Genomic DNA, 23,939 nt, shown 5'->3' on the forward strand with positions numbered 1-23,939 from the left:
CTTGGCAGTCAGTGGTTAAAAACTACACACTACCAATGTAGGGGGCACAGGTTTGATCCCTAGTCAGGGAAGATTCTGCATGCCACGTGGTACAACCAAAAAAACCAAGTCTCCAACTGACCCACCAAGGTTTATGTGTCTTTTATATACTGTTAAACTTCATTGTAATAAAATGAGAGGGGGAAAAAGAGTCAACTGTTTAAAAGGGATCTTAATTTTTTTGGTTGTACTTTGAGGCTTGTAGGATCTTAGTTCCCCAATCAGGGATTGAACCCAGGCCCTGGCAGTGAAAGTGCCAAGTGCTAACCACTGAACCACCAGGAAATTCCCTAAAAGGGATATTAAATTTAAGATTTAGTACTTTTAATTGAAGATGAAAACTTAAGGAGGAGACCAAATTGCATTACCAAAGAGGTCAAAGGGAATACTTTTTATGAAAAATTATTCAAAAGTCAGCAAAGTTGAATCTTCATCCTTGTGAGTAGAAGTCACTGATTTTTGGAAAGAATTCTCTTTTGATGGCAGTAATATCACTGAAAGGACTGAGAGCTATTTCTAATTACCTTGGTGGCTCAGGTGTGGTCCCCCCATAAATCTAGAATCAAATCTACTTCAACTCTACTAATATAGAAACAGCTGTCCTCTTCAATCTCTCTGTCCCACAGCACCCTGAGCATACTTCTGTCACTGCTCTTACTACACTGTACCACAATGGTTGCTTAACTGTTTCAACCACTACAGTTTGTTTTCAAGGCCAGAATCTTTATCTCCACTTTATTTATTTTTACTCTGTAGGACGTGACAGATTATCTTATACTGCACTGCAATTCAAACAAGAACACTACATCTAGATCGGATTCTATGTTTCAAATTCAACTACAAATAGCCTCACTAGTGCTACTGATGTTTGTAAAAAGCCTTCAGGACTTCTCAGAATGGGTTTTCTATAGGACATGTTTATATATGCACATATACACATAATATATTCACTACTGAACCAAGTACTTAAACGGCAACCACATTTAAGCTCTATAATTTAAAGAGCTATAATTTAAAAATATAAACACAGGATATAATTAACATTTAATAGTTTAGTAATTTCTAATCTCGTGATAAAATTGCTAACGTTGACAAGGTGAAATAAATAATTCACATTTATATAGCATATTTTTATTTTCCCAGCACTTTTTATAAATTAATTCATCTAATTGTCCACAACCATCCTATGTGGTAGATGGTGTGATACTGTCTCCATTTCACAGATAAAGAAACTGGGTCTTATTGGTTAAATACCATGCAAAAGATTACATGAACAGTATTTGGCCTAAGAGTTAAGCCCTAACTGCAGGACTTTTGACATAGGATCCATCATTTTTTTCTATACGTCTCTCCCATTTATTAAAAGAAAATAAAAGTGCTATTTATACCTGCAGATTATTCACATTAGGGATATCTTCACGTTTTTCATCCAAAAGCTTTGAAATAATCACTAGGCTGAGGCACTGTCTCAGTTGCCTGAAATTAGAATTTTTAGGATGCATTTAATCAATATTGTTTAAGAAGCAAATGAATGAGCCAAAAGAAGTTCTTCTAATTTGCAACACAGCTAATGTTTCAAGAGAAGGCTATATAAGAATATATAAACTTTATTAGAATAGTAACATTTCCATGTAAAATATTTGTACACAAAGTTAAAGTTGTCTGAAGTGCAGGAAAACCATTGAGAGCCTTTATTTTTGACCCTGACGATTTACTGTTAGAAAATCTATTTTATTGCTGGAATTCCTTTTTATTAAAGCAAAAAAAAAAAAAAAAAAAAAAGCGAATTGATTCATTTTTGTGGTATATGCCATCTATATTAAGTTATCAGATAAGCTAAAGCTAAAATTAACAATCAAGACTATTACAAAGTGATCTGAGCTGAAAATCAGAATCAGGCTGTCAATGCCTTTTCTTATAATATCAAATAAAAGACTCTGATCTAACATTCAAGAAATGATGAAAGGAAATAAAGGACCTAAAAGCATTTCATTAATGTAAACATATATCATTCTAATGTTTCATTCTCACTTTTCAATACCTTCCACGTGATGTCCAATTAGGGACCAGCTGTACCAACCAGAGAAGGTTGTGGGGATGAGTGGAGAGTTCGTTTATGGCCAGAGAGAGTTCAGGCACCTGAAAACAAACCGTGAGCACAATTTTTCACCTAAGTTAGTGGAATCAAGTATCTAACAGATCATCAATGTCCCTTCTTGACTTAAGATTACAAAAAGAGCACACAGATTCAGTTTTATCTTAAACTCTAGAGTAAACTGAATCAATACATTTATCAGAACTTTATTTAACTTTTGTGTTTTGTGCTACATCATATCTACACTGATTTTAAGTCCTTCAAAGAATAATCTAAATACACCATTGTGTATATGTACCACAGCTTTCTTATCCATTCATCTGCTGATGGACATCTAGGATGCTTCCATGTCGTAAAGTTAAAAGAAAAAAAAAAAAATCTAAATACAAACACCAGTTTCCAAAGGTATATAATAAGAGTTGCACAATACATGTTCCTGAACAGGAATTTTTTGAATTTAGGAATCCTCAAGTTTAAATACTATTTCAGTATTCAAAATAATCCCTTAGCAAGAGTTGGGAAGATCCCCTGGAGAAGGAAATGGCAACCCACTCCAGTATTTTTGCCTGGGAAATCCCATGGAGAGAAGAACCTGGTGGGCTACAGTGAATGGGGTTCCAAAGAGCTAGACACGACTGGCCAACCGAATTTAAAAAAAAAAAAAGGAAAGGAAATATAGGATAGGGTAAGAGATAAGACTGATTGTGTGCTGTGCTAAGTCGCTGCAGTCATGTCCAACTCTGTGCAACCCAATGGACTATAGCCCACCAGGTTCCTGTGTCCATGGGATTCTCCAGGCAAGATACTGGAGTGGGTTGCCATGGCCTCCTCCAGGGGCTCTTCCCAACCCAGGGATCAAACCTATGTCTCTTATGTCTCCTGCATTGGCAGGCAGGTTCTTTATCACTAGTGCCACCTAGGAAGCTGAAAATTGATTACATTTTGATAATTGCTGAAGCTGGGTGATAAGTACTTAGGGGTTCATTAAACTGTTTCCCCTACTTTAGCACGTTTGACATTTTCTACCAAAAAAAGGTTGAAAAACATAATTTTAAAAAACCTAACAAAAATTATACATGTTTACCCTCAATGGCCACAGAAATTTAACTCAAATTTTGTATGCATGATTCACTCTACCACTTCATTTAGGGCTCTGTTCAAAGGTTACTTCAGAAAGGCCTTCTCTAACTGCCTCATACCAAATAGCAGAGGATCCCTGCCTTGTCCTGCTTTATTGTAATTTGTAGCATTTACTATAACTTAATATGATATTATAATCTACATTTACACTGTTTATAACCTAGCCCTTTGACTAAAAAGTGTGGGGAGAGCAAGGGTTTTATCTTCACACAGCTTTGTCTCTAGCACCTGTATTAATAATACTTGGCTCACAGTTAATCCCCAATAAACATAACACATTTTTTGTTGAATTAATGGCTTCAGTTTTATTAAGATTCAGTTTCATGAATTAAATATAGTTCCAGCAAAGACAGTCCTTTCCTCAGTTTTCATCTGCTGAAGATCTCAACTTAGGTTAGAAACTGTCAATTCTGCATACACTATGAAAGTCAAACTGTGACGCTATACAAAAAACAATACTAAAGTTTTAAGTAATGTTACCTTTGTGTTCCAATCTCTGATGTTTTTCATCAGGTTTATTAAGAGGCTCTGAAAGTCCACTAGAGGAATCTGTTTCAATTCTTTTTCCAAACTCATTTTAAACAACATTAAGATCAGTAACATTATTTCACGATCCTGGTAACCTTCTGGATGTATTGATGTACACAAGCCTAGAAACTTTGACACAGATCAGAGACAAAACAACTTAAGGAAATATATTCTGCTTGAAGAGTTTACAGTATAAAAACTTTTTGACAAAAAATGCAAATGGGAACTACACAGAAACCAAAACATCAGCTGTCTAGGAAAAGGCAAAAAACATTAATGTTAATAGTTGAATTGCTAAGTATTTTCTTCTCCATTTTTAATTTTCAAGATTTTAACAGTTCAATATCACGAATGATTCGATTCAGTCACTAAAGATTTTTAACACTTATTAATTCTTGGTCACTAAGGTATACTGTAAATAACAATTTTTCTTTGTATATTCTAATTCTAGAAAATTATTATTTTCAAAAATACTAGTTTCAAAAAGCTTCTTGGTAAAGGTATTCCTAGAACTAATTTAATCACATAATGCTGATTTAAAGTTCCCTTTTGCTCGTAATATTAAAACAAAAATAAAAACAGCAAAATCAAGTTTTAATACAAAGAATATTGCTAAGGAATTTCAGACACTAGAAATGCCATGGTAAAACACTAGTGATTTTGTTTGAAAATCGCTAAGCAAAAAACTAAATGGTTCCAGCTCTGTGCTAAAGACATACAAAACAGTTTTTTTCCTACCTTAACCACATTTAAAATGTTGGTTTCAGGGAGAGAAGAAAAAATTGGCTTGTAAGATGAATCTTCATTTTCTTTCACCCCCAATGTCATCTGTGTTTCAGAACTATAGAAAAGTGAATAAAGAAGTGAGAAATTAGGAATAAAATTCTGAGAAGCACTGAACAACAAAAATTTTATTGAGGTATAATTACATACGATAAAATAAATATACACATTTAAAACTTTGATGAATATGTATATACTAGTGTAACCACCATCCCAACCAAGAAATAGAACATTTCTATTACTTCCCAGAGTCCTTGTCAGATCTGAGTTAATCAGCTATCTCCTACTCCAGGTATATTTGATTTCCGTCTCTACACATTAGTTTTCCCTCAAACAGCTGCTTTTTATAAAGCAATCTCCCTGTTGCTCTTGGTGTCTGAGAGCTATGTAGAAGGTGGCTCTGACTACAAAGAACTCAAAATGCCAGTGGCCCAATAAAACTGCCACAGCAATATAAACAATTCTAAGCATTTCAATTTTGGTTGAAGAAATCAGTGAAGGTTCATGGTAGAGAGAGAAATGAACCTAGCCTTCAAAATACAGGTAATATTTTATTTAATTTTTTTGAATAAATAACCCTTTCATATGGTTAAAAAAAGGCTGAGAGATATGAAGGCACAGTGTGCTGAAGAGAATGGTCCTTGCAGTCTAGGGCCTCAGCGGCTCATTCCCCTTCCCGTGGACAATCACTATGAGCTTCAGCCCTTCCTCCCGTAGGTGTTTTATATACATACAAGAGTAAATATGAATGCACCTCTCCCCAGTGCTTTAATACTTGTATCTTGGAGATACTCCTATAACTACATGTGCAGAACCTTATTTCTTAAAATGTCTGAGTAGCTGTAGTGACTATCAGATGAAGTACTATATATTAAGCCCCCAGAACCATGTCTGGCACACAGTAAAAATATGTAAGTATTGGTAGCTCCACTCAAATGAACAGTGCTTCAGGAAGTGAGACAGATAAGATCTTGGTAAGCAGACACTGAGGATGGAGGTGAGGGACTTGCATGAGGAAGATCCAATGCAACAATGGCTAATATGAAGAAAGAGCAAGAGAATCAATTTGGTTAGAACAAAAGGGTGAACAAAATAGAAAACAGGTCAGAGTCAATTGTAGAGTCTTAAATACAGGTATAAAGGTTTAAAAGTGGAGAAGAAAATTTTCATAAAAGGAATCCTCTAACAGTGAAAAGAAGAAGTATATTGGAGGTGGGAAGCTTCCAGGAGGAAGATTTTTGCCACGCTAGACATGAGAGGAGGATCTGAATAAGGCTGATGCTAGGAATGAAAAGGAAAGAATAGCTGTGAGATAGGTACAGGTGCAGGAAGAGAACACAGAGATGTAACACAGCGATGGAATGTAGAATAGAAAGAGGTTAGAACTAAGTCTGTATATCCTGCAGACTAATGCTAAAGAACTGTTACTTGAATCCTTTAATGTCTTACTCTCCTATCTGAATATTTACTCTAACAACCTTCAAATCTACTATTTGGATGCATATTTGTGAGTATGCATACACATAACAGAAAAAATAGATAGGTTGCACATGAGTCCTAGTAAAGAAGAGTGAGTTGTGGTCATATCTCAATAGGATTTAGTCTTGTACTCCATGCTGTTTAAACAGGTATTTCATTATGCTTCACTCATTCCTTCACCAGCTCACTCTTGCTCATCTGTGTTCATCTTTGCCTACCACTATACAGCAACAGTAACTTACAGCCACCACCTCCTGGCTGCAGTCACCAAACCTGACTGAGGCAACTCGTCAGTTGGTAAATAATCAATCAGAAAAACTATTACTGGCATTTATTATGTCTTAATGAAATCATTATATCTTTACTTCACTATTTCCACTATAGTACCTGTTCACTACAGTGAAGAGAAAAAATTCAAATCTGTTGCATACATACAAAATCACCACATACTACTCAGTTCATTAAATGTTAAATAATAAAATAGTATTAACTTTCTAAATATAGGTATGAGTATTTTGGTCTTTTTGGGGAGGAAATATTGGAGCTTTTGAATGCTCTGAGAAAGCATTATGTTTCCTATTTAAAGTGATAGAATACAGTCTTGATGTGAAAATTTGCTATCTAACGTATTTTCAGATACAGGTTACATCTAAGCAACAAGGAGGAATCCTGTATGTGGTGGAAAGAGATGGAGGGATGAAGATTTTGGTTCTAGATATATCAAATAACAAAATTTGTATTTTTAAAAAAAGTAAAGGTGAGTGCATTTTCATAAAGTTTAAGAACTGTTTTTCCTTTTTTATTTACTTCCTTTGTCCATTTTTCTAATACTTATTGAACTTTTTCTTATTAATTTGAAATTAAGCCTTTATTCATGACCAGAATTCCATTCATAGTTGATGATCACACAATGCAGGGGTTGGAGCACCCACCCGCCACAAAGTCTAAAATCCTTGTATTAGGTATAACTGGCCCTGTATATATCTGCAGATTCAATCAACTGATGATTGTATAGTACTGCAGACTCTTCAACAACCTGGTCTGAAATGCGCAGGTCTACTTAAAAGTGGGTTTTTAAAAATAGTAAGTAATATAGTACTATTATGATATACATATTCTCCCCTCCACCCCTCAATTTTGACTTTTGTTTATGGTGATTACTGTCATAGAGATTTTTCTTTAAAAAAGTGGTCAAATATGTTAAATATCTCCTTTTATGGATTTTGCATATTCAAACAAAATCATCTTCCCTTCTTCTAGGATTATTAAAAAAAGTTCTTCTATTACTCTGTGATTTCATTATACACATTTAAATCTTTATCAGTTTGAAGTATGGAAAGATTTCTTTTCCTAGAAATCCACCTCATTCCCAAATAATGGGTAATACAGATACTGAATAGCTCACTCTTTCCTCATTTTTTGAAACACTACCTTTAGCATTTACCAAGTATTTGTTTCTTTTCCGGGCTTATTTTCTTCCACTGATGGAGCTTTGAATCTCTATACCTGTCCCATGTTATTATCTGCTAAGGTCAATCCTGCCTCATAACTTCTCAAAACTTTCCTGGGTATTATTTTTTCTATATGACTTTAGAATCACTTGTAGAGTCCCAATTCCCCTTGTCCCCACAAAAACCTGATTGGCATTTCTTTAATTTTGCTGGAGTATAGTTGATTTACAGGGTTGTTTAAGTTTTAATTTTTATTTAGGATCTCATCAAGTTCAGTGTACCTTAGGGGGAGCTCTAACGTATTTATGATGAATTTTCCTACTATTCTTTTTTCTTCTTTAGTAATTTTACATACACATACACAACTTCTATTTAAGCTTATTCCTGGGTATTTAGCATATTTTTCTTACTATTGTAAATTAAGTGTATCTTTTAGTTTCATTGCTTTTCAATAGACTCTTAGGTTTCTATATATACATTAAATCACCTTTTCTGCAAACAATGAATCTTTCACCATTTCCAATCTTTGTATCTTTTTTTTCTTATCTAATTATTTTGACTTATTGTGTTTGAGCTTTCCTCTTCCCAGGCTTCAAGGCTGAATTCTTTCTTTCTTTTGGTTTCTGCCCTCTAAGGTTGGTCCAGAGGTTTGTGTAAGCTTCTTAGAGGGTGAGATCTTGCTGAGTTTTGGTTTGTTTTGTTTCTCCTCTGATGGGCAAGGCTGAGTGAGGGGGTAATCCTGTCTGCTGATGATTTGGTTTGTATATTTGTTTTGTTTGTTGTTTAGATGAGGTGTCCTGCACATCTATTGGTGCTATTGGTGGTAGGGTGATGCCGGGTCTTGTATTCCAATGGTTCCCTTTGTGTGAGTTCTCACTATTTGATACCTCCTAGGGTTAGTTCTCTGGTAGTCTAGGGTCTTGGAGTCAGTGCTCCCACTCCGAAGCCTCAGGGCTTGATCTAGAGTTTTGCGTGGGGGCCTATATATTCTTTTCCACTGGTCAGGTACTGCTGTCTGCTCTCAATTGGTGTTTGGCATGCACTTCAGTGTCTGAAGGTGTATTCCTGATGTATTGTGCAGAGAGATGTACTCCATGCCCACCTACTCCTCCGCCATCTTGTCCTTCCCCTGAATTAAACAATTTTTTTCATGGAGAATAGAGAAAGTGTTTGTATGAAGATTCGGTAGTTCAGAATTTTTCCAAGGGGAGCTGATGGAGAAAGTTCCTTTTCTTCTTATAGACCATGGACTCCACTACACGGAAGAGCCTTGCTGGCATGGGCAAGCAGCTAGGCTTGCAGCTCCTTCAGCTCCCACCATATCTTCCCTTCAGACTCTCCAAGTCCTGGGCCTCTCCGTATATTTTACTTGATGAGGTCAGATACAAAAATGATCCAGTAGATGGAACCACGTGAAGAGCTTCTCTCGTAGGCAGCCCTGTCCTGCAGCCGAGGGTGTGCCTTCAGGCCGGCCCACAGGACGGCGGCTAGGGTGGGGCTGGGGGTGAGGACTGGGGGTGAGCCAGAGGTGACCAAGCCTGAAGGAACTGAGATGACTGAGGCGGCAGTAGCTGCTCATGGCCTAATTGTTTTGGCCAGTAATCCCCAAATAGTTGTAAATAACAACGGGCAGTCTCATTAAAAAAAAAAAATTTTTTTTTAATTTAAAAATGTTTCCATTTTTTCCCTGTTAAATATGATGATGGCATTTAGATTTAGATGTTAACAATGTCTCTCATTCAAGATCCATTTCAACTTTGAGAGATTTTTAAAAAACCAAGAATGAATACTGAATTTATCAAATGAATATTAACTATTGTTATATAAATCATTTAAAAGATAATTTTGGAGTTAATAGTGAAAAGAACACTTACACTAGATTGTCTTCATTAAAGTCTGGCTGAAGATTCTCCAGAGGAAATAAAGATCTAAAATCAATTCCCATATTGAAAAACACAGCAGCTATATCAGACAATGATGGAATCCAGGGCCAAATTGGTGAATCACTGAAGGTATCTATTTAACAGAAGAAAATATTTTATCCCAAATCTTGGGTTCACAAACCCTCAGTTGTAAGATGATAGTTTGCATGTGAAACATGGATTATTACCATGATTTCATAGAAATGGTAGCTGGTAATAAATTAAGTATATAGTCATCTAGAATAATCATATAGGAATTATAGATTTTCAATTAAATATGAAGGAAATGACATTTATGAACAAAATATCTGTGAGTGATGGATGATAAAAAGGTGTAACATGGGAGGAACATTTTGAGAAGACTGGAAAACAACAACAGTAAGAACAGTTAAAAAAACCAAATACTGCTAACACAAAGATTTTATCATGTACACTGTCTATGTAGTCCCAAGTCTTACAGGTAAATCATAATGCTTGTTTCATTAAAAGGGATCCCAAAGGTTAGAATGCAACTGTTATACTCTTATGGTGGATACTTTCAATCTTTTCAGGCATAATCAGTACAATACTGTTGCTCACCAAAAAGCCATCCAAGTCAATTGGCTAATTAAACAATTTCTCTTTACCCAGCACAGCACGCCATGACTTGGTAAAAATTATGTAAGGGCTGCCACTTGTAAGATCTTATATCCCTTTTCTCAATGCAACTAGAAAAATGCACTCTCTTATTAGTTTCATTTTATTATTAAAGACTTTATATTAAAAAAATAATTTTTATTCTATATTTCCAAATATCCTAATGTTTAGTAATATGAAAGAGATCATGCAAAAGCAACCAAAAATTCATGCTACTAATCACAGTAAATTTGTATACTCACCATTTCTTATTGTTATTTCCATTAATGTACTTAGAATCTGCATAGATACAATACAGTCTGTATGAACTGACATCATCTGTTAAAAGTAGTAAAGAGTATTGAGAGAGAAGAAAGAGCAAAGAGGGTCAGAGAGATTAACATACTCCACCCAACATAAAATATGAGTTGGAATTTAAATACAGAGCTGATTCATAAGTCAGAGCCCTTTCCATTCTAACACGCTTTTTCTTTTTTTACAACTTTCATTTATAATTAGATAAATATCATATTTAAAATGATCAAAAGTACATTTCTAGTTCATATCATACCATGAAACCAAAAGACCATAAAGGAGAAGGCTACTAAGCTGTTTGTCACATCACGGGCAAAAATCAAATCACGAACTAATAAAAAATATTTTACAAATATACAAATTAATATGTCAATGTGAATTTTTAAAAGCTACTCAATATCACTAATAATCAAATAAACGCCAAAAAAAAAAAGATATCATTAGTTGACTTCAGGATTGGTAAAAATCAGGAGTTGTGATAATAGTGTTCACAAGACTACTAAGGAAAGAGGTAGTATGCCCAATGTGAGTGTGATTTGGTAAAAACTGTAAAGTCTATTTGGCAATGTTTATGCAAAGTCATTGTCCTTATACTTTGATCTACTCAGGCTTTTTTATGTACAAAAATTAACATACGGAAGCATATCATTAGTGTAATTTCTACAAGACAACTTTTGGGAATAAAATCTCAAGTTTAACAGACATTAAAAAAATCATAACATATCAAGTTATTTTAAAATGGTTTTGTAGAGGAAAACATATCGTGCTTCTATTTCTTTTGTTTTGGAACCATAGATTATAATAATGAATAAATTTAAATCTATGTAAGGATGAATAGCCTAAACTCTGGTTTCAGTCAGGCATATAACATGTGTCATTTCAAAATCAACCTATGTGAAAAAAAAAGTCTCTGCTATGATGTTTGAGTCATCATTACACTCTGCCAGCAGGGGCAGAATCATTCAAAGGCCTGGCTACAGGACAAGTTCTAGATAAACAACCTTTTTGTAGGGGGTGATGAACTTAAAGGTGGGCAATACAGTGAAAGTGAAAGCTCTCAGTTGTGTCTGACTCTGCAACCCCTTGGAATTCTCCAGGCCAGAATACAGGAGTGGGTAGCCATTCCCTTCTCCAGAGGATCTTCTTAACCCAGGTCTCCCACATGAGCCACCAGGAAAGCCTGGCGGCAATACAGAACTTGGAGATAAATAAGTAGAGATATATATACATAAAACAATCTAATGTCTGTCAATTAAGATTGGGTTAAATAAATCAATCATGATATAGCACTACAAAGGAATACTTATAAAGTGATTAAGAAGAATGATAACATGTCTATATCAAGATGAAAATAAATCAATAATTTATAGTTATCTGAAGAAAAAAAAGTTATAAAACAGCTCATATTCTGTTCACATTTTCTGGACAACTACATTTAGACACATGATAAAATCATGAAGAGGCAAACATTTCAATTAACAATTCAATTTCAAACTATTAGGATTATAGGATTAAAGTGAATTCTGACTCATTTTCTGGGGGAAAAAAAATACATATATATAAGTTGGTAAGTCTCTCCATCATGAAAAACGGACTTGGAATTAAAAAGAAATGAGACAAAGTGTCTTACATGGAAAAAAGCACTTAACAAATGGTTATTAGTTTGCTTTTCAAAGAATAAATATGAAGAGTATAAAAAACTGCTTACATGAAGGTATGTTTGTATGTCATTATTAGGGTTTTAAAGGCTATAATGATGGACCCACATCAACATGATGAAAACACAGATGAATGCAAAGTCGTACTTGTAAGTTTAAGAAAAAATATATTACACAGAGAATAATGGAGTCCTGGCATGACAACAAATGAGGTTCTGAATTGTTATAAATATCTGGGGGCAGGGGTTGATGGGTAGAGTCTTGCTGGAAACTGCTGACAATAAAGATCTTATATGGAGCCCTTGTTCATTCATTGGGGAGAACAAATTAACAATTTAGGAGTGAAAGTAACAAGCTAAAGGTCATTCAGGAGGGTGACCGGTAAAGGGACTTGAGAATATTTAGTGTGGGAAGTGATGAGTCATGACAGTTGTTTAAATAACTGAAGGACTGTTAGATGAGGTATATTGTGGGGAGCTATAGAAAAGATAATTAGTATTACTAGATAAAAATTATTTGGAGGCAAATTTTGATTTAATTAGGATTGTTAAGAAAAAAAAATTACTGGAATCCAAGAAGTGAGCAACTAAGCACAGGAAGCAAATGTTCCTGCTCCATAGTCTGTCCCACCTGTTATTCTCTCTGCCTAGAATGCTCTTCTCTCCTCTCATTTATCATTTGACATATCTATTAATATAAATGTACACACACACATTTATGGTCTGTCTCCTCTATACTAGAACATGGGTTTCAAGAAATCAGAAACAGTTTTTTTATTACTGTTCTCTCCAGTACCTGGCACAGTTGGCACTCAAATATGCCAGCTATATGAAAAATGAATGAGAAACTATACTGGAGTATCTAGTTCTTGCCAAATATGAGATTTTTTGAAATGCAATCTTAGAAGTCCAAAATAGAAACTGCATGTTTCCCCTACTTCTCGCTTCATACATTTAGTAGTTCTCTGATACCACTGATACTTATAAAATTACCATGTAGATACCACAAAATTAAGGTAATTATTTAAGTGGATTTAAAAGTTAAATATGGAACTTCCCTGGTGGTATGAGTGAAGTTGCTCAGTCATGTCCCATTCTTTGCAACCCCATGGACTGTAGCCCACCAGGCTCCTTCGTCCATGGGATTCTCCCGGCAAGAGTACTAGAGTGGGTTGCCATTTCCTTCTCCAGGGGATGTTCCTGACCCAGGGATCGAACCCGGGTCTCCCGTATAGTAGGCAGACGCTTTACCGTCTGAGCTACCAGGGAAGTAGTGGATAAGAATCTGCCTACCAATGCAGGAGACAAGGGTCCGATCCCTAGTCCAGCAAGATTCCACACACCATGGAGCAACTAAGCCTGTGCACCACAACTACTGAGCCTGTGTTCCAGACCCTGGGACTCACAAATACTGAAGCCTGTGCACCCTAGAGCCTGTGCCCCTCAAAAAGAGAAGCCACAGCAATGAGAAGCCCTCGTACTCCAACGAAGAGTAGCCCCCATTCACCACAACTAGAGAAAGCCTGCACAGCAACAAAGAACTAGTGCAGCCAAAAATAAAATAAATTTAAAAGTTCAATATGAACAGGGATGAGAATACTCGGGTGGATTTGCACCTCCCCAAATACGAATGGGGGAATATTAACATACAATTCAAATCCTAACAATGTATGGAGCTGCTGGCACAAAAATAGGGGGAATAGGTAGGAGAAAAACTCCAGGTACATAAGCATTAGAAGACCTTTTCTAAAGCAAACTACAATAGTGATTTACCAGTGTGATGAAATGTCTTAGGCACAACTAGCATACTGCCTATCTTGCACACTGTCTACATTGGCATTTCTCTGGCAAACATTTTCCTTAAATTTGTATTTATTGGCTGCACTGGGTCTTCATTGCTGCATGCAGACTTTCTCTAGTTGTGGCAAGCAAGGGCTACTCTTTGTTGTGGTGCTTGGATTTCGTTGGCTTCTCTTGTTGCAGAGCACAGGCTCTAGGAACTTGGGCTTCAGTATTTGCACCACACCTGGGCTCAGTAGCTGAGGCGTGCAGGCTCTAGGGCATATGGGCTTCAGCAGTTGTGGCACATGGGTTTAGCTGCTCTGCAGCATGTGCAATCTTCCCAGACCAGGGATCAGAACCCGTGTTCCCTGCATTGGCAGGTGGATTCTTATCGACTGTACCACCCGGGAAGTGCTGGTAACCTCTTTATGCCAGTTTTTAACCCACTAAAATCATGGGTTTGATATGCTAGATTTTTTTTCTTTAGCAATATGCAAATAAGATTACATTTTAAAAGTTTACTTTTGACTGAAAAGTATAGAGAGAGACAGTATCTCAAAAACATTTCTCTTACCCGAAATAACCACTTCAACACAGGTACAGGACACTGGACATAGTGATAAGCCGAGGTAAGGAAGCCTTGTGTTGTCAAAAAAATTTGATCTGTTTTTCCTGATCTGAAAAAACACAGTGAAATCAATATGACTGCTACATTCATGGCAAGAAACGTGTACCACATCTGATATAATCAGGGAAATGAACAAGCAAACCATTGCAGTCCGTGGAGGTGGACTCTGCCCTAATGTGGATAGGTTACTCATTAAAAAAATTCAATCAATGGCCTCAAGCTGAACCAACCTGGTGGCCTGGCTCCAGATTTATCTGGTGGATGAATCTACATTAGCTGGCAGTGTTAAAGAGCCTATCAAGTCTCAGAACACTGTCCACTTTTGCCAGCCTGGGTTTGTACTTCTAAAAAGCTCAGCACCAGAATTAGTGCTCTCTCTCTCTGGGTCTGAACTATCACACACCGAGAGAAATTAGACTAGTCTGGGTATTGTGGTAGAGACTGTTAGTTGCCTATTCTGCCATCTATTCATGTCTTTCCTCTTGGTAAATGAACTCTGGGGTTTTTAGCTGGGCACACTGGCTGCCTGAAATAAAAATCACTCCCAGGCTTCCTTGCAAAGCTAGGTGTGGCCATGCTGACTAAGTTCTACCCAACTATCCCTAAGTTGAAGTGTTATGTGGGGCTTCTGGGAACTTAAATGTAAAGGCTGGACCTCCAGTAGCACCTGAAGCAACCAAGTGCTAAAGATGGTGAAGAAGAAAGACTATATTTCTTGAGTAAGCTCTTGTTATTTTGACAGTCATTGTTATTAGATATTGATCTTAATCCTAACTAGTAGAGGCATGAGATATGCCAAACGACTATCTTACACTGCTTCCTATAATAATAAACACAAAGAGCAATAGTAATAAGAGGACTAAGAAACAGGACAAGTCATAATAGAAATTAACCTTTCAGAAGAATTGCATCAAGTCAGTAATCTTTTAATTCTTATACAGGAAAAAGTAAAATGTCTATTTTCCTACTTACTTAAGAATAAGCTTTTCTACAGCACTTTGTCCGATAAAACCAGAGTCTCTTAAATCCAAAGTATACTGACTGAAAATTTTTCCAGAATTAAGGAAATTAAATATTTCTTCGCCTGGGTGATGATCAGGAATAGCATCAATTGTAATTGAAAATTTCTTTAGAAATTCTCTGGGAAAAAAGAAAAAAAAGAAGTTATTGAATACTGAACAGTTATACTGCATATAGTTTTGTATTTAAAGACTGAGTGCAAAAAACCCTTATCTTAGGACCACTATTAACCCTAGATTAGAAGGCGAACATGAGAACACATGTTCTGCTCCTCCCACTTTTTGCTAGTAGTTAATACTGCAAAGCCACTAAACGTGTCTGTGCAAAAAGAAAAACTAGGAAAGACAAAGAAATGTAACTTGGCCTTAACATTTGCCTTTCAAGTCCACCCCAGATGGATTAAGAACCCACCATATATTATTCATAAAGTAAACCACCACCAATGTTCCATTTATTTTATGAAAAACAGAATTTTTAAATGTATTTTTAATAGAGTGTATTTATGAAAAACAGAGTGCTCTTTTTTTCCTCCGAATGATTTGTTTATTTATCTAGTTTTATTGAGGTATAATAGACATACAGCATGGTATAAGTTTAAAATATACAGCATAAAGATGTGACTTACATATATCTGGAAATGATGATCACAAGTTTAGTGAACATCCACCATCTTATACTGGTATAAAATTAAAGAAATAGGAAAAAAAATTTTTTCTTGTGATAAGAACTCTTAGGATTTACTCTTCTTTCAACTTTCACTACAACATACAACAGTGTTAACTTTATTTCTCACGTTGTACATTACAACCCTAGTACTTATTTATCTTATAATTGGAAGTTTGTACCTTGTGATCACCTTCATCCAATCCATCCTTCCTCTGAACCCTCTGCCTCTGGTAACCACAAATCTGATCTTTTTCTGTGGTTTGTTTTGAAGTAAAACTGACCTACAACACTGTTAGTTCCTGTTAACACAACATAGTGACTTTGTACTTCTATACATTTCAAAATGATCACCATGACAAGTCTAGTTATGATGTACCACCATTTACAGCTATTTACTAATTCCCCACATACTTGTGCTCTTCTAAGAGGCCATCTTCATCATCAGTACTGTCGTGATCACCAATTCTGATTGGGGATTTAATCCCTCGGCCCTGCCTGATGTCTTCCTGTAGTTGCTTTTGCAGTTCATCTAGCCTGAGAATCAAAAGAATGTTATAATAAATGGCTTAACCTAAAAATAAAAAATCTTTAGTTTATGTCTAAAAGCAGTACCTACAAAAACTCATTAAAAGACTTGACTATTTCTTTATGGCTAGGACTTCAAGAGGGCTTCCTGGATGGCTCAGCGGGTAAAGAATCCGCTTGCCAATGCGGGAGACACAACAGATGAGAGTTCAATCCTGGGTCAGGAAGATTCCCTGTAGAAGGAAATGGCAACCTGGGTAGTCCAGTATTCTCGCCTGGGAAATTCCATGGACAAGGAGCCTGATGGGCTACAGTGCATGGGGTCAAAAAGAGTTGGACACAACTAAGCACACGTCGCTGAGGGTCGGACACGACTGGGTGACTTCACTTTCAATTTTCACTTTCATGCATTGAAGGAGGAAATGGCACACCCACACAGAATTTCAAGAATGATGTCCAAACCCATTTAAAGAAAGGGGAAGAAAAAAAATCACAAAGAATGAAAACTACTGACTTGATTACCCCTTCTAATCTTTAATGCTCCTCTGACTTCCAGTTAACTAGGCTTTCAGGAAGCTGTAGTCTTTACCATTGTCACTGTCATGATCACAACACTCAACACTTACTAAGCAGCTACTATGACACTGTCCTAAGGACTTTATTAACTCTTAACCCTCACAACAACCCCAGGAGATAGTTTATTATTATCCATTTTATACAACAAGGAAACAGATATAGAAAAGCTAACTTGCTCAAGCTCACAATATAAAGGAGCTGGGATCCAACTAGAGAGTCTAGTTCTGGAGTCCTTGCACAGATTGCTTGCCAAGATTAAGTTATTTTAACCAAGGTCCTTATTCCTAGCTCCAGCCCCACAGTACATGAGTAAACACACTGCTTTATCACTACAGGAGTCATTAGATCAAACCAGAATCTCTCCCCTTGGTCTGTGAATGTTCAGTTTTAAATAAGAAACTTCAGATTTGACCTCAGAAATCATGAAACGTCAAAAGAATTTTACAGTAGACAGGAATTCCCCGGCGGTCCAGTGACTACAAATCCATGCTTCCACTGTAGGAGGCACCAATTCGACCTCTGGTTGGGGAACTAAGATCCTACATGCTGTGCAATGTGCACCACTCCCTCATCGAAAGACTTTTACAGTAGAGACAAATTTATTTCTCTGTTAAATTCAGAAAGGGGAATATCTCTTACTTACTAATTGTCTGTAATTCCTATACTTAGCTACTTGGAGACACATATATACCAACTTCAGGCCAGTTAAGGTTTTAGTGAAGTTCTCTGAGTTAGTTTTAAGGACAGTCTTTGAATTAATAAGGAATATTATTTTTTCCCTCTAATAAGCAAAAGCAGTTTGCAACTAGTTACATAAATTTCACTAGGATTATTATAATTTTCAAACTTTTTGATTTCTGTGTATGTGTGGGTGGTGATGGGATATCAGTCATAATTCTAAACTTCTTCCTCAAAAGAGTAACTTGATGTGAAAACGCCCTGTCTAGTTATACTGGTTTCAAAACTTGGACTAGGTGGGCATACAAACATTTAACAAGTATGAAGGTGCTGCTTCATACTTGTTTGGATGGCTATCATTAAAAAAATCAGAAAAACCAAGTGTTAGTGAGTACGTGGGGAAAACGGAAACCTATGTGCACTTGCAGGAATACACAATGGTATAGCCACTATGGATGACAGTATACCAATTCCTCAAAAAATTATTCATAGAATTACCAGTGATCCAGAAATTCCACTTCTAGATACATATGCAAAAGAACTTAAAGTGGGGACTTGACGAGAGAATTTGTACACCCATGCTGATAGCAGAAAAATTTACAGTAGTCAAAAAAAAAGAAGCATCCCAAGTGTGTCAATCAACAGATAAATGGATAAACAAAATGAAGTATATACATACAATGGAGTATTATTCAGCTTTAAAAAGGAAGGAAATTCTGACACATGCTACAACATGGATAAACCTTGAAGACCTTACACCAAATACAACAAGCCAGTCATTAAAGGACAAATACTGTATGATCCCATTTACATGAGGTACCTAGAACAGTCAATTTCATAGTAAAAGAAAGAGATATGGCTGCCAGGAGCTAGAGGCAAGGAGAGAATAGAGAGTTACTGTTTAATGGGTATACAATTTCAGTTAGGGAAAATGAAAAAAAGAAAAGTTCTGGAGATGCATGGTGGTGACGGTTGTACAACAATGCAAATGAGTGCTAGGTAATGCCTGTGAAGTATTTAAAAATAATTGAAATGGTCAGTTTTATGTGATATATTTTTGGTCACACACACACACAAAAAACAAAAAATCTTTTCTACCCATGCTTTGGATCAAGAATTTTAGCTACCAGATACTAGCTGCGGTAAGCAGAAAGGAATTCATACTACTAATTGATACAGTATACAATAAAAACCAGTATCTTCCAATTTAGCCTGTAAATAAGAACACCTTATTTTTAACACAAATGACAGTGAAACTATAATGGCACTAGCACAAAATACCTGCTAATTTCTCTATTTTTTTTTTTAAGGTAAATTAAAAGCCAGTCATACGAACAGTACGTTAAATTTAGCAAGACAGTCATGATGCTAACCTACCTGTGTGTGTCTTCCATCTCCTTCACTAGACGCTCTAAAGTATTTGTATAAGTCCCACTATGAGCATGTTCCTAAAATAAAAAGAAAATTTAGGAATACTTCATAACATATCTTAGCAGAAAAATTGGGATGTTTTAAGTTACTCAGAAACTAAAAAACAATTTCTTTTTCAATAACCTGGGCCAGGAGGATATATATTTTTTTAAAATAATTTTCACCATCATGCTTTAAATTGAGAATTTTGTAGTGCAGTCAATTTGATTTTACCATCTATTAGGAAAGGGCACTACTTATAAAAACCCTGCTAGTCTTAGGAACTGACTGCCAACACCCAAGGGCTCCATGGCTACCCTGTCTTTATTTTTAAATTCTATTTTACTGGAATTAAACTACTAATTTTTAGGTGTTACTATGAAACAGTAACACCTTCCCCACCAAATTTTACACACATATGAAAATTTAATTCCGCTTATTCCCAAGATAGCATGAAGCACTTCATAAATAAAATTGCACACCACAATTAACAACATTTCTACACTCTACCTTCATTTACAGCAGTGGTCTCCAAAGCAGGGGGTGTGCAAGGTGATCCATTGGGGTGCAGGAAGAAAATAATAGAACTTCTATTTATATGGAACTTCTATAGAAACTCCAGTAGAACTTACTCTATATTAACTTCTATATAACTTCTATAGAAAAATACTTTTTCTTCTTCCTTTCATATTGTTTTTTTAATATCTTTAGAAAGTACACAGTAGTATAGTAGTACATGTATATAATCTATAAGTATACATATATATTGGGCTACATGCTCTAAATTTGTTTTACTAATAAAAGTGTGTCTGATCAAAGAAGTTTGGAGACCACTGATTTACAGTTATAAAGCTAAAAATGTGGGAAACCCATTCACCAAAAAAGAACTATACTGCTTTCAGTCTGAGTTGTACCAAACACTGAATCTTAAAGTAAGTTCTAATAGATCTATCGCTCTTTCACTAGTCAATCCATTTTTCTCTCTTCAAGTAAAGATAGATGTCGTAGAACTACTTACTGTATAGTCTGATGACTGAGATCTAAGCCCTTTAGAAAGAGCCGGAGGCTTTCCTGTAGCTGTAGGAGTCTGATTGAAGTTCAAAGCCATTATTTCTTCCAGTGATTTTAATGTTTCCTCTTCCTCATCACTCTCTAGGTTATAACCTAAACTTTCTTCATCACTATCAAAATCACCCCTTAGTTTCCTTTTCAGTGCACTGCTACCTGCATTAGAATTTCCTGAACTCTCTTTATCTGAAGGGGCTTTATCTGAAGGTGCTGATGGGCTTGGAATACATGGCACAACTTCCAAAGCAGCTGGGGGGGACTTTGTAGGAGTGCCATATTCTGAACGTAAAGATCCCTCAGAAATTTTCCCTGAAGATATGTTAGAATCAGCCTTATTAGTCTTTGCTTTGTGTTCCTTGTGTTTGGAGGACTCTGTAGAATGCCCAGAACACTCTTTAGGTGAAGAACGCTCTTTATCTTTTTTAGGAACTGGAAGAGTGCAATTTTTAGCATTTAATGGAACCCGAGAGGAACCAGCACTTGGAACATGGGAAAGCAAAGGTAGAAGTTTTGTCTCCTGTGATGCCACAGAGCTAGCAGTTTTATTTTTCTGAAGGTTGCTAGCTTTTTTAACTGCAGACTTTTCCTGAGGTAAAGATAAGTGGGGTTTCGGTATCTTAGTCTCTTTGGTACTTGCCACACGGTTTTGGTCACTACCACGGATCTGGTGCCCAGAATTTGTAGGTGTCAAGCCTGCAGAGGAGCAATCAGCTTCTTCACTTGGGTCCTTGGATATATCTTCCAAGCGCAATACATCACCAGGTGTCTTCAGTGCAATATGTTTTATAAATTTTTCTTTCTGATGTGGTCCATCGGGACGCTTCTCAAGGAAGGACTCTTTTGCTTTTGGCATTATAGACTCTCTTGTGCTTTTCAGATCTGAGTCCACAGAGTTCCTTTTTCTTTTGTCAGGGAATTTATTCTGCTTAGAGCCTGCTAAAATTTAATTTTTGCCAGATTAGTGAAAATATACTTTTCTATCTTATTAAAGTTTATTCAGAGTGTCTAGAACACCCTGACAAAGTATTTAAATTCTAAAAGCTTAGGCTGAGATTATCACATATGGAATGAGGAAAAAGTTAATAATATTTCTTTGACATACTCATGTCAAAGAAATTTAGTCCAAAGCGAATGACAAATGCTCATTTTCACTCAAAAGCTATTAAAAGTTTATTATCTAAATAGAATTAAAAAATAAATAAATAGAATTAAAGGTGTTACTTGCCAAAACACTAAAAAGCTGTGTATCTGTATCAAGGAAAGGTAACTTCTCAATTAAAAAAACTTCCTGTAAGTATTTTCCCCTACAATTAAATTGTTTATTCTTCCCCATTTATCCCTCTAAGCCTCAGCTGTGTAGCTCCCAAAATAATATGCTGGAGTGTTAACTCCCAGAACCTCAGACTATGACCTAAATTAGAAACAGGGTTTTTATAGGGGCAATCAAATTAAAATGAGGTCATTAGGGTGAGTCCTAATCCGATATAACAGGTGTCCTTATAAAAAGGGGCAATTTGGACATGGAGAAAGACATGCAGAGGGAAGATAATATGAAGACACATACAAAGAAGATGCCATGTGACCGGAGTGATGCACCTGCAAATCAAGGAATGCCAAGAACTGTAGATAAACACAAGAAGCTGGAAGAAGGAAGGAAGGATTCTTCTCCTAGAGTTATTGAGAGCATGGCCCTGCTGATAACCTTAGTTGGGGAATTCTAGCTTCCAGAATCATGAGACAATAAATTTTTGTTGTTTTAAGCCATCTAGTTTTAGATACTTTGTATGGTAGCTCTAGAAAACTAATACAACTTGACTCCATGTTAGGAACTCCATCCAGAAGCACTTTAATTTTAAACACCACATATACATGAATTAATCAGTTTTTTTTTTAAATTTCCGTGTTTAAAAATGTGATGTTTCATTAATTCACTCTGAAAAATTCACTATTTATATAATTAGTACTCTCAAAATCAAATTTCCTTAAACCAAGTTTCTACACATGGACAGATATCCCCACATCTCAAGTTGGATTTAAAAAACAAAAAAACTCAAGAGTTAAGCAATTATTTGGATAAGCTTATCAATACACAGTCTGGAAAATCAATATGTAAGAATTAAAAATTAATTAATAATCAAATGTTCCAGGACTTCCTTGGCGGTCCAAGTGGTTAATAATCTGCCTGCCAATGCAGGGGACGTGCGTTTGATCCCTGTTCTGGGAAGATTCCATGTGCTGTGGAGTAACTAAGTCTGTGTGTTACAACTACTGAGCCCAGCTGCCACACCTACTGCCCCTGTGCCATAAAGCCTGTGTTCCACAAAAGAAACCACTGCAATGAGAAGCCCAAGCACTACAATTGAAGAGTACCCCTCACTCGCTGCCAACTAGAGAAAAGCCTGTGCATAGCAATGAAGACCCAGTGCAGCCATAAATATACAATTTATATAAAACAAACAAACAAACAAACCCAGGGGAACTTCCCTGGTAGTCCAGTGGCTAAGACTGTGCTCCCAATGCAGGTGGCCTGGGTTCAATCCCTGGTCAAGGAACTAGATCCCACATCCTACAACTCAGACCCAGTACAGCTAAGAAATTAAAACAAAAATAAACTCAATCCCCAAGAGCTCTTGTCTGCATTCTTCTACAGATATTTTCTATTAGCTGATAAATCATTCTATGCTCTCAGTTTTCTGGGGTTAAATGTCTTAAAATGACAGGGATCCTTTATAGGGCAGGATGACAAATCAAATAACCAAGAAAAGAGAAGACTTGGAGAAGACAAGTCTTCATGATTCTTTGTGTGTCTCCTGTACAATCTGTAGGTTGATGCTTTACAACATTTCAAATACCTATTAATATAGAAAATATTCAGATAAGACAAGGACTGAGTTTGTAAAAAGAAAAAAAGGAAAAATCCAAATGCTCAATAGAAGATTGGCTATTACTAAATAATATAATAGAATAAATTAGGGAGGGATTAAGTTGATTCTCAGAATTCAACCACAGGACAGGACTCTGGAAGATCAATAAGCTAAATGTCTATCCTACTAATATTGCTGAAGTCCCTGAACTTGTATGTGATTAATGAATGTGTGATTATGTGTATCATCACAACTGTTAAGTGTAGTAACAATAATATAAATATAGCATAACATCTGGATTAATATCTATTCACATTTTAGGGAATATGTGAAGAACCAACTCATTGGAAAAGGCCCTGATGCTGGGAAAGACTGAGAGCAGGAGGAGAAGGGGGCTATAGAGGATGGGATTATGTGTATCATCACAACTGTTGAGTATAACAATAATATAAATATAGCGTAACATCTGGATTAATATCTATTCACATTTTAGGGAATACCCACATGTGATGTGAAGAACCAACTCATTGGAAAAGACCCTGATGCTGGGAAAGACTGAGAGCAGGAGGAGAAGGGGGCTACACAGGATGGGATGGTTGCATGGCATCATTAACTCAACGGACAGGAGTTTAAGCAAACTCTGGGAGATAGTGAAGAACAAGGAAGCCTGGTGTGCTGCAGTCCATGGAGTTGGAAAG

General features: G+C 36.2%; 1 protein-coding gene across 4 annotated transcripts in view; it reads right to left on the reverse strand.

Annotated features, from left to right (window-relative positions):
• SLF2 (SMC5-SMC6 complex localization factor 2) overlaps nucleotides 1–23,939 on the reverse strand; it is a 41,200-nt gene that overhangs the window by 10,381 nt on the left and 6,880 nt on the right. For 2 of the 4 annotated variants that reach the window (XM_027529314.1, XM_027529316.1), the window contains exons 5-15: nucleotides 20,328–21,310; nucleotides 19,277–19,347; nucleotides 16,532–16,654; nucleotides 15,407–15,574; nucleotides 14,381–14,483; nucleotides 10,316–10,391; nucleotides 9,390–9,531; nucleotides 4,541–4,643; nucleotides 3,755–3,931; nucleotides 2,081–2,178; nucleotides 1,428–1,515 (exon numbers count right to left, since the gene is read on the reverse strand). In XM_027529314.1, coding sequence (XP_027385115.1) covers nucleotides 1,428–1,515; nucleotides 2,081–2,178; nucleotides 3,755–3,931; nucleotides 4,541–4,643; nucleotides 9,390–9,531; nucleotides 10,316–10,391; nucleotides 14,381–14,483; nucleotides 15,407–15,574; nucleotides 16,532–16,654; nucleotides 19,277–19,347; nucleotides 20,328–21,310 — 2,132 coding nt within the window. Of the gene's footprint in view, nucleotides 1–1,427; nucleotides 1,516–2,080; nucleotides 2,179–3,754; nucleotides 3,932–4,540; nucleotides 4,644–9,389; nucleotides 9,532–10,315; nucleotides 10,392–14,380; nucleotides 14,484–15,406; nucleotides 15,575–16,531; nucleotides 16,655–19,276; nucleotides 19,348–20,327; nucleotides 21,314–23,939 lie in introns of all 4 variants that reach the window. The other 2 variants (XM_027529313.1, XM_027529315.1) reach the window with 1 other exon arrangement.

Source organism: Bos indicus x Bos taurus, chromosome 26 (genome assembly GCF_003369695.1).
Source record: "Bos indicus x Bos taurus breed Angus x Brahman F1 hybrid chromosome 26, Bos_hybrid_MaternalHap_v2.0, whole genome shotgun sequence".
NCBI classification, from domain to species: domain Eukaryota; kingdom Metazoa; phylum Chordata; class Mammalia; order Artiodactyla; family Bovidae; genus Bos; species Bos indicus x Bos taurus.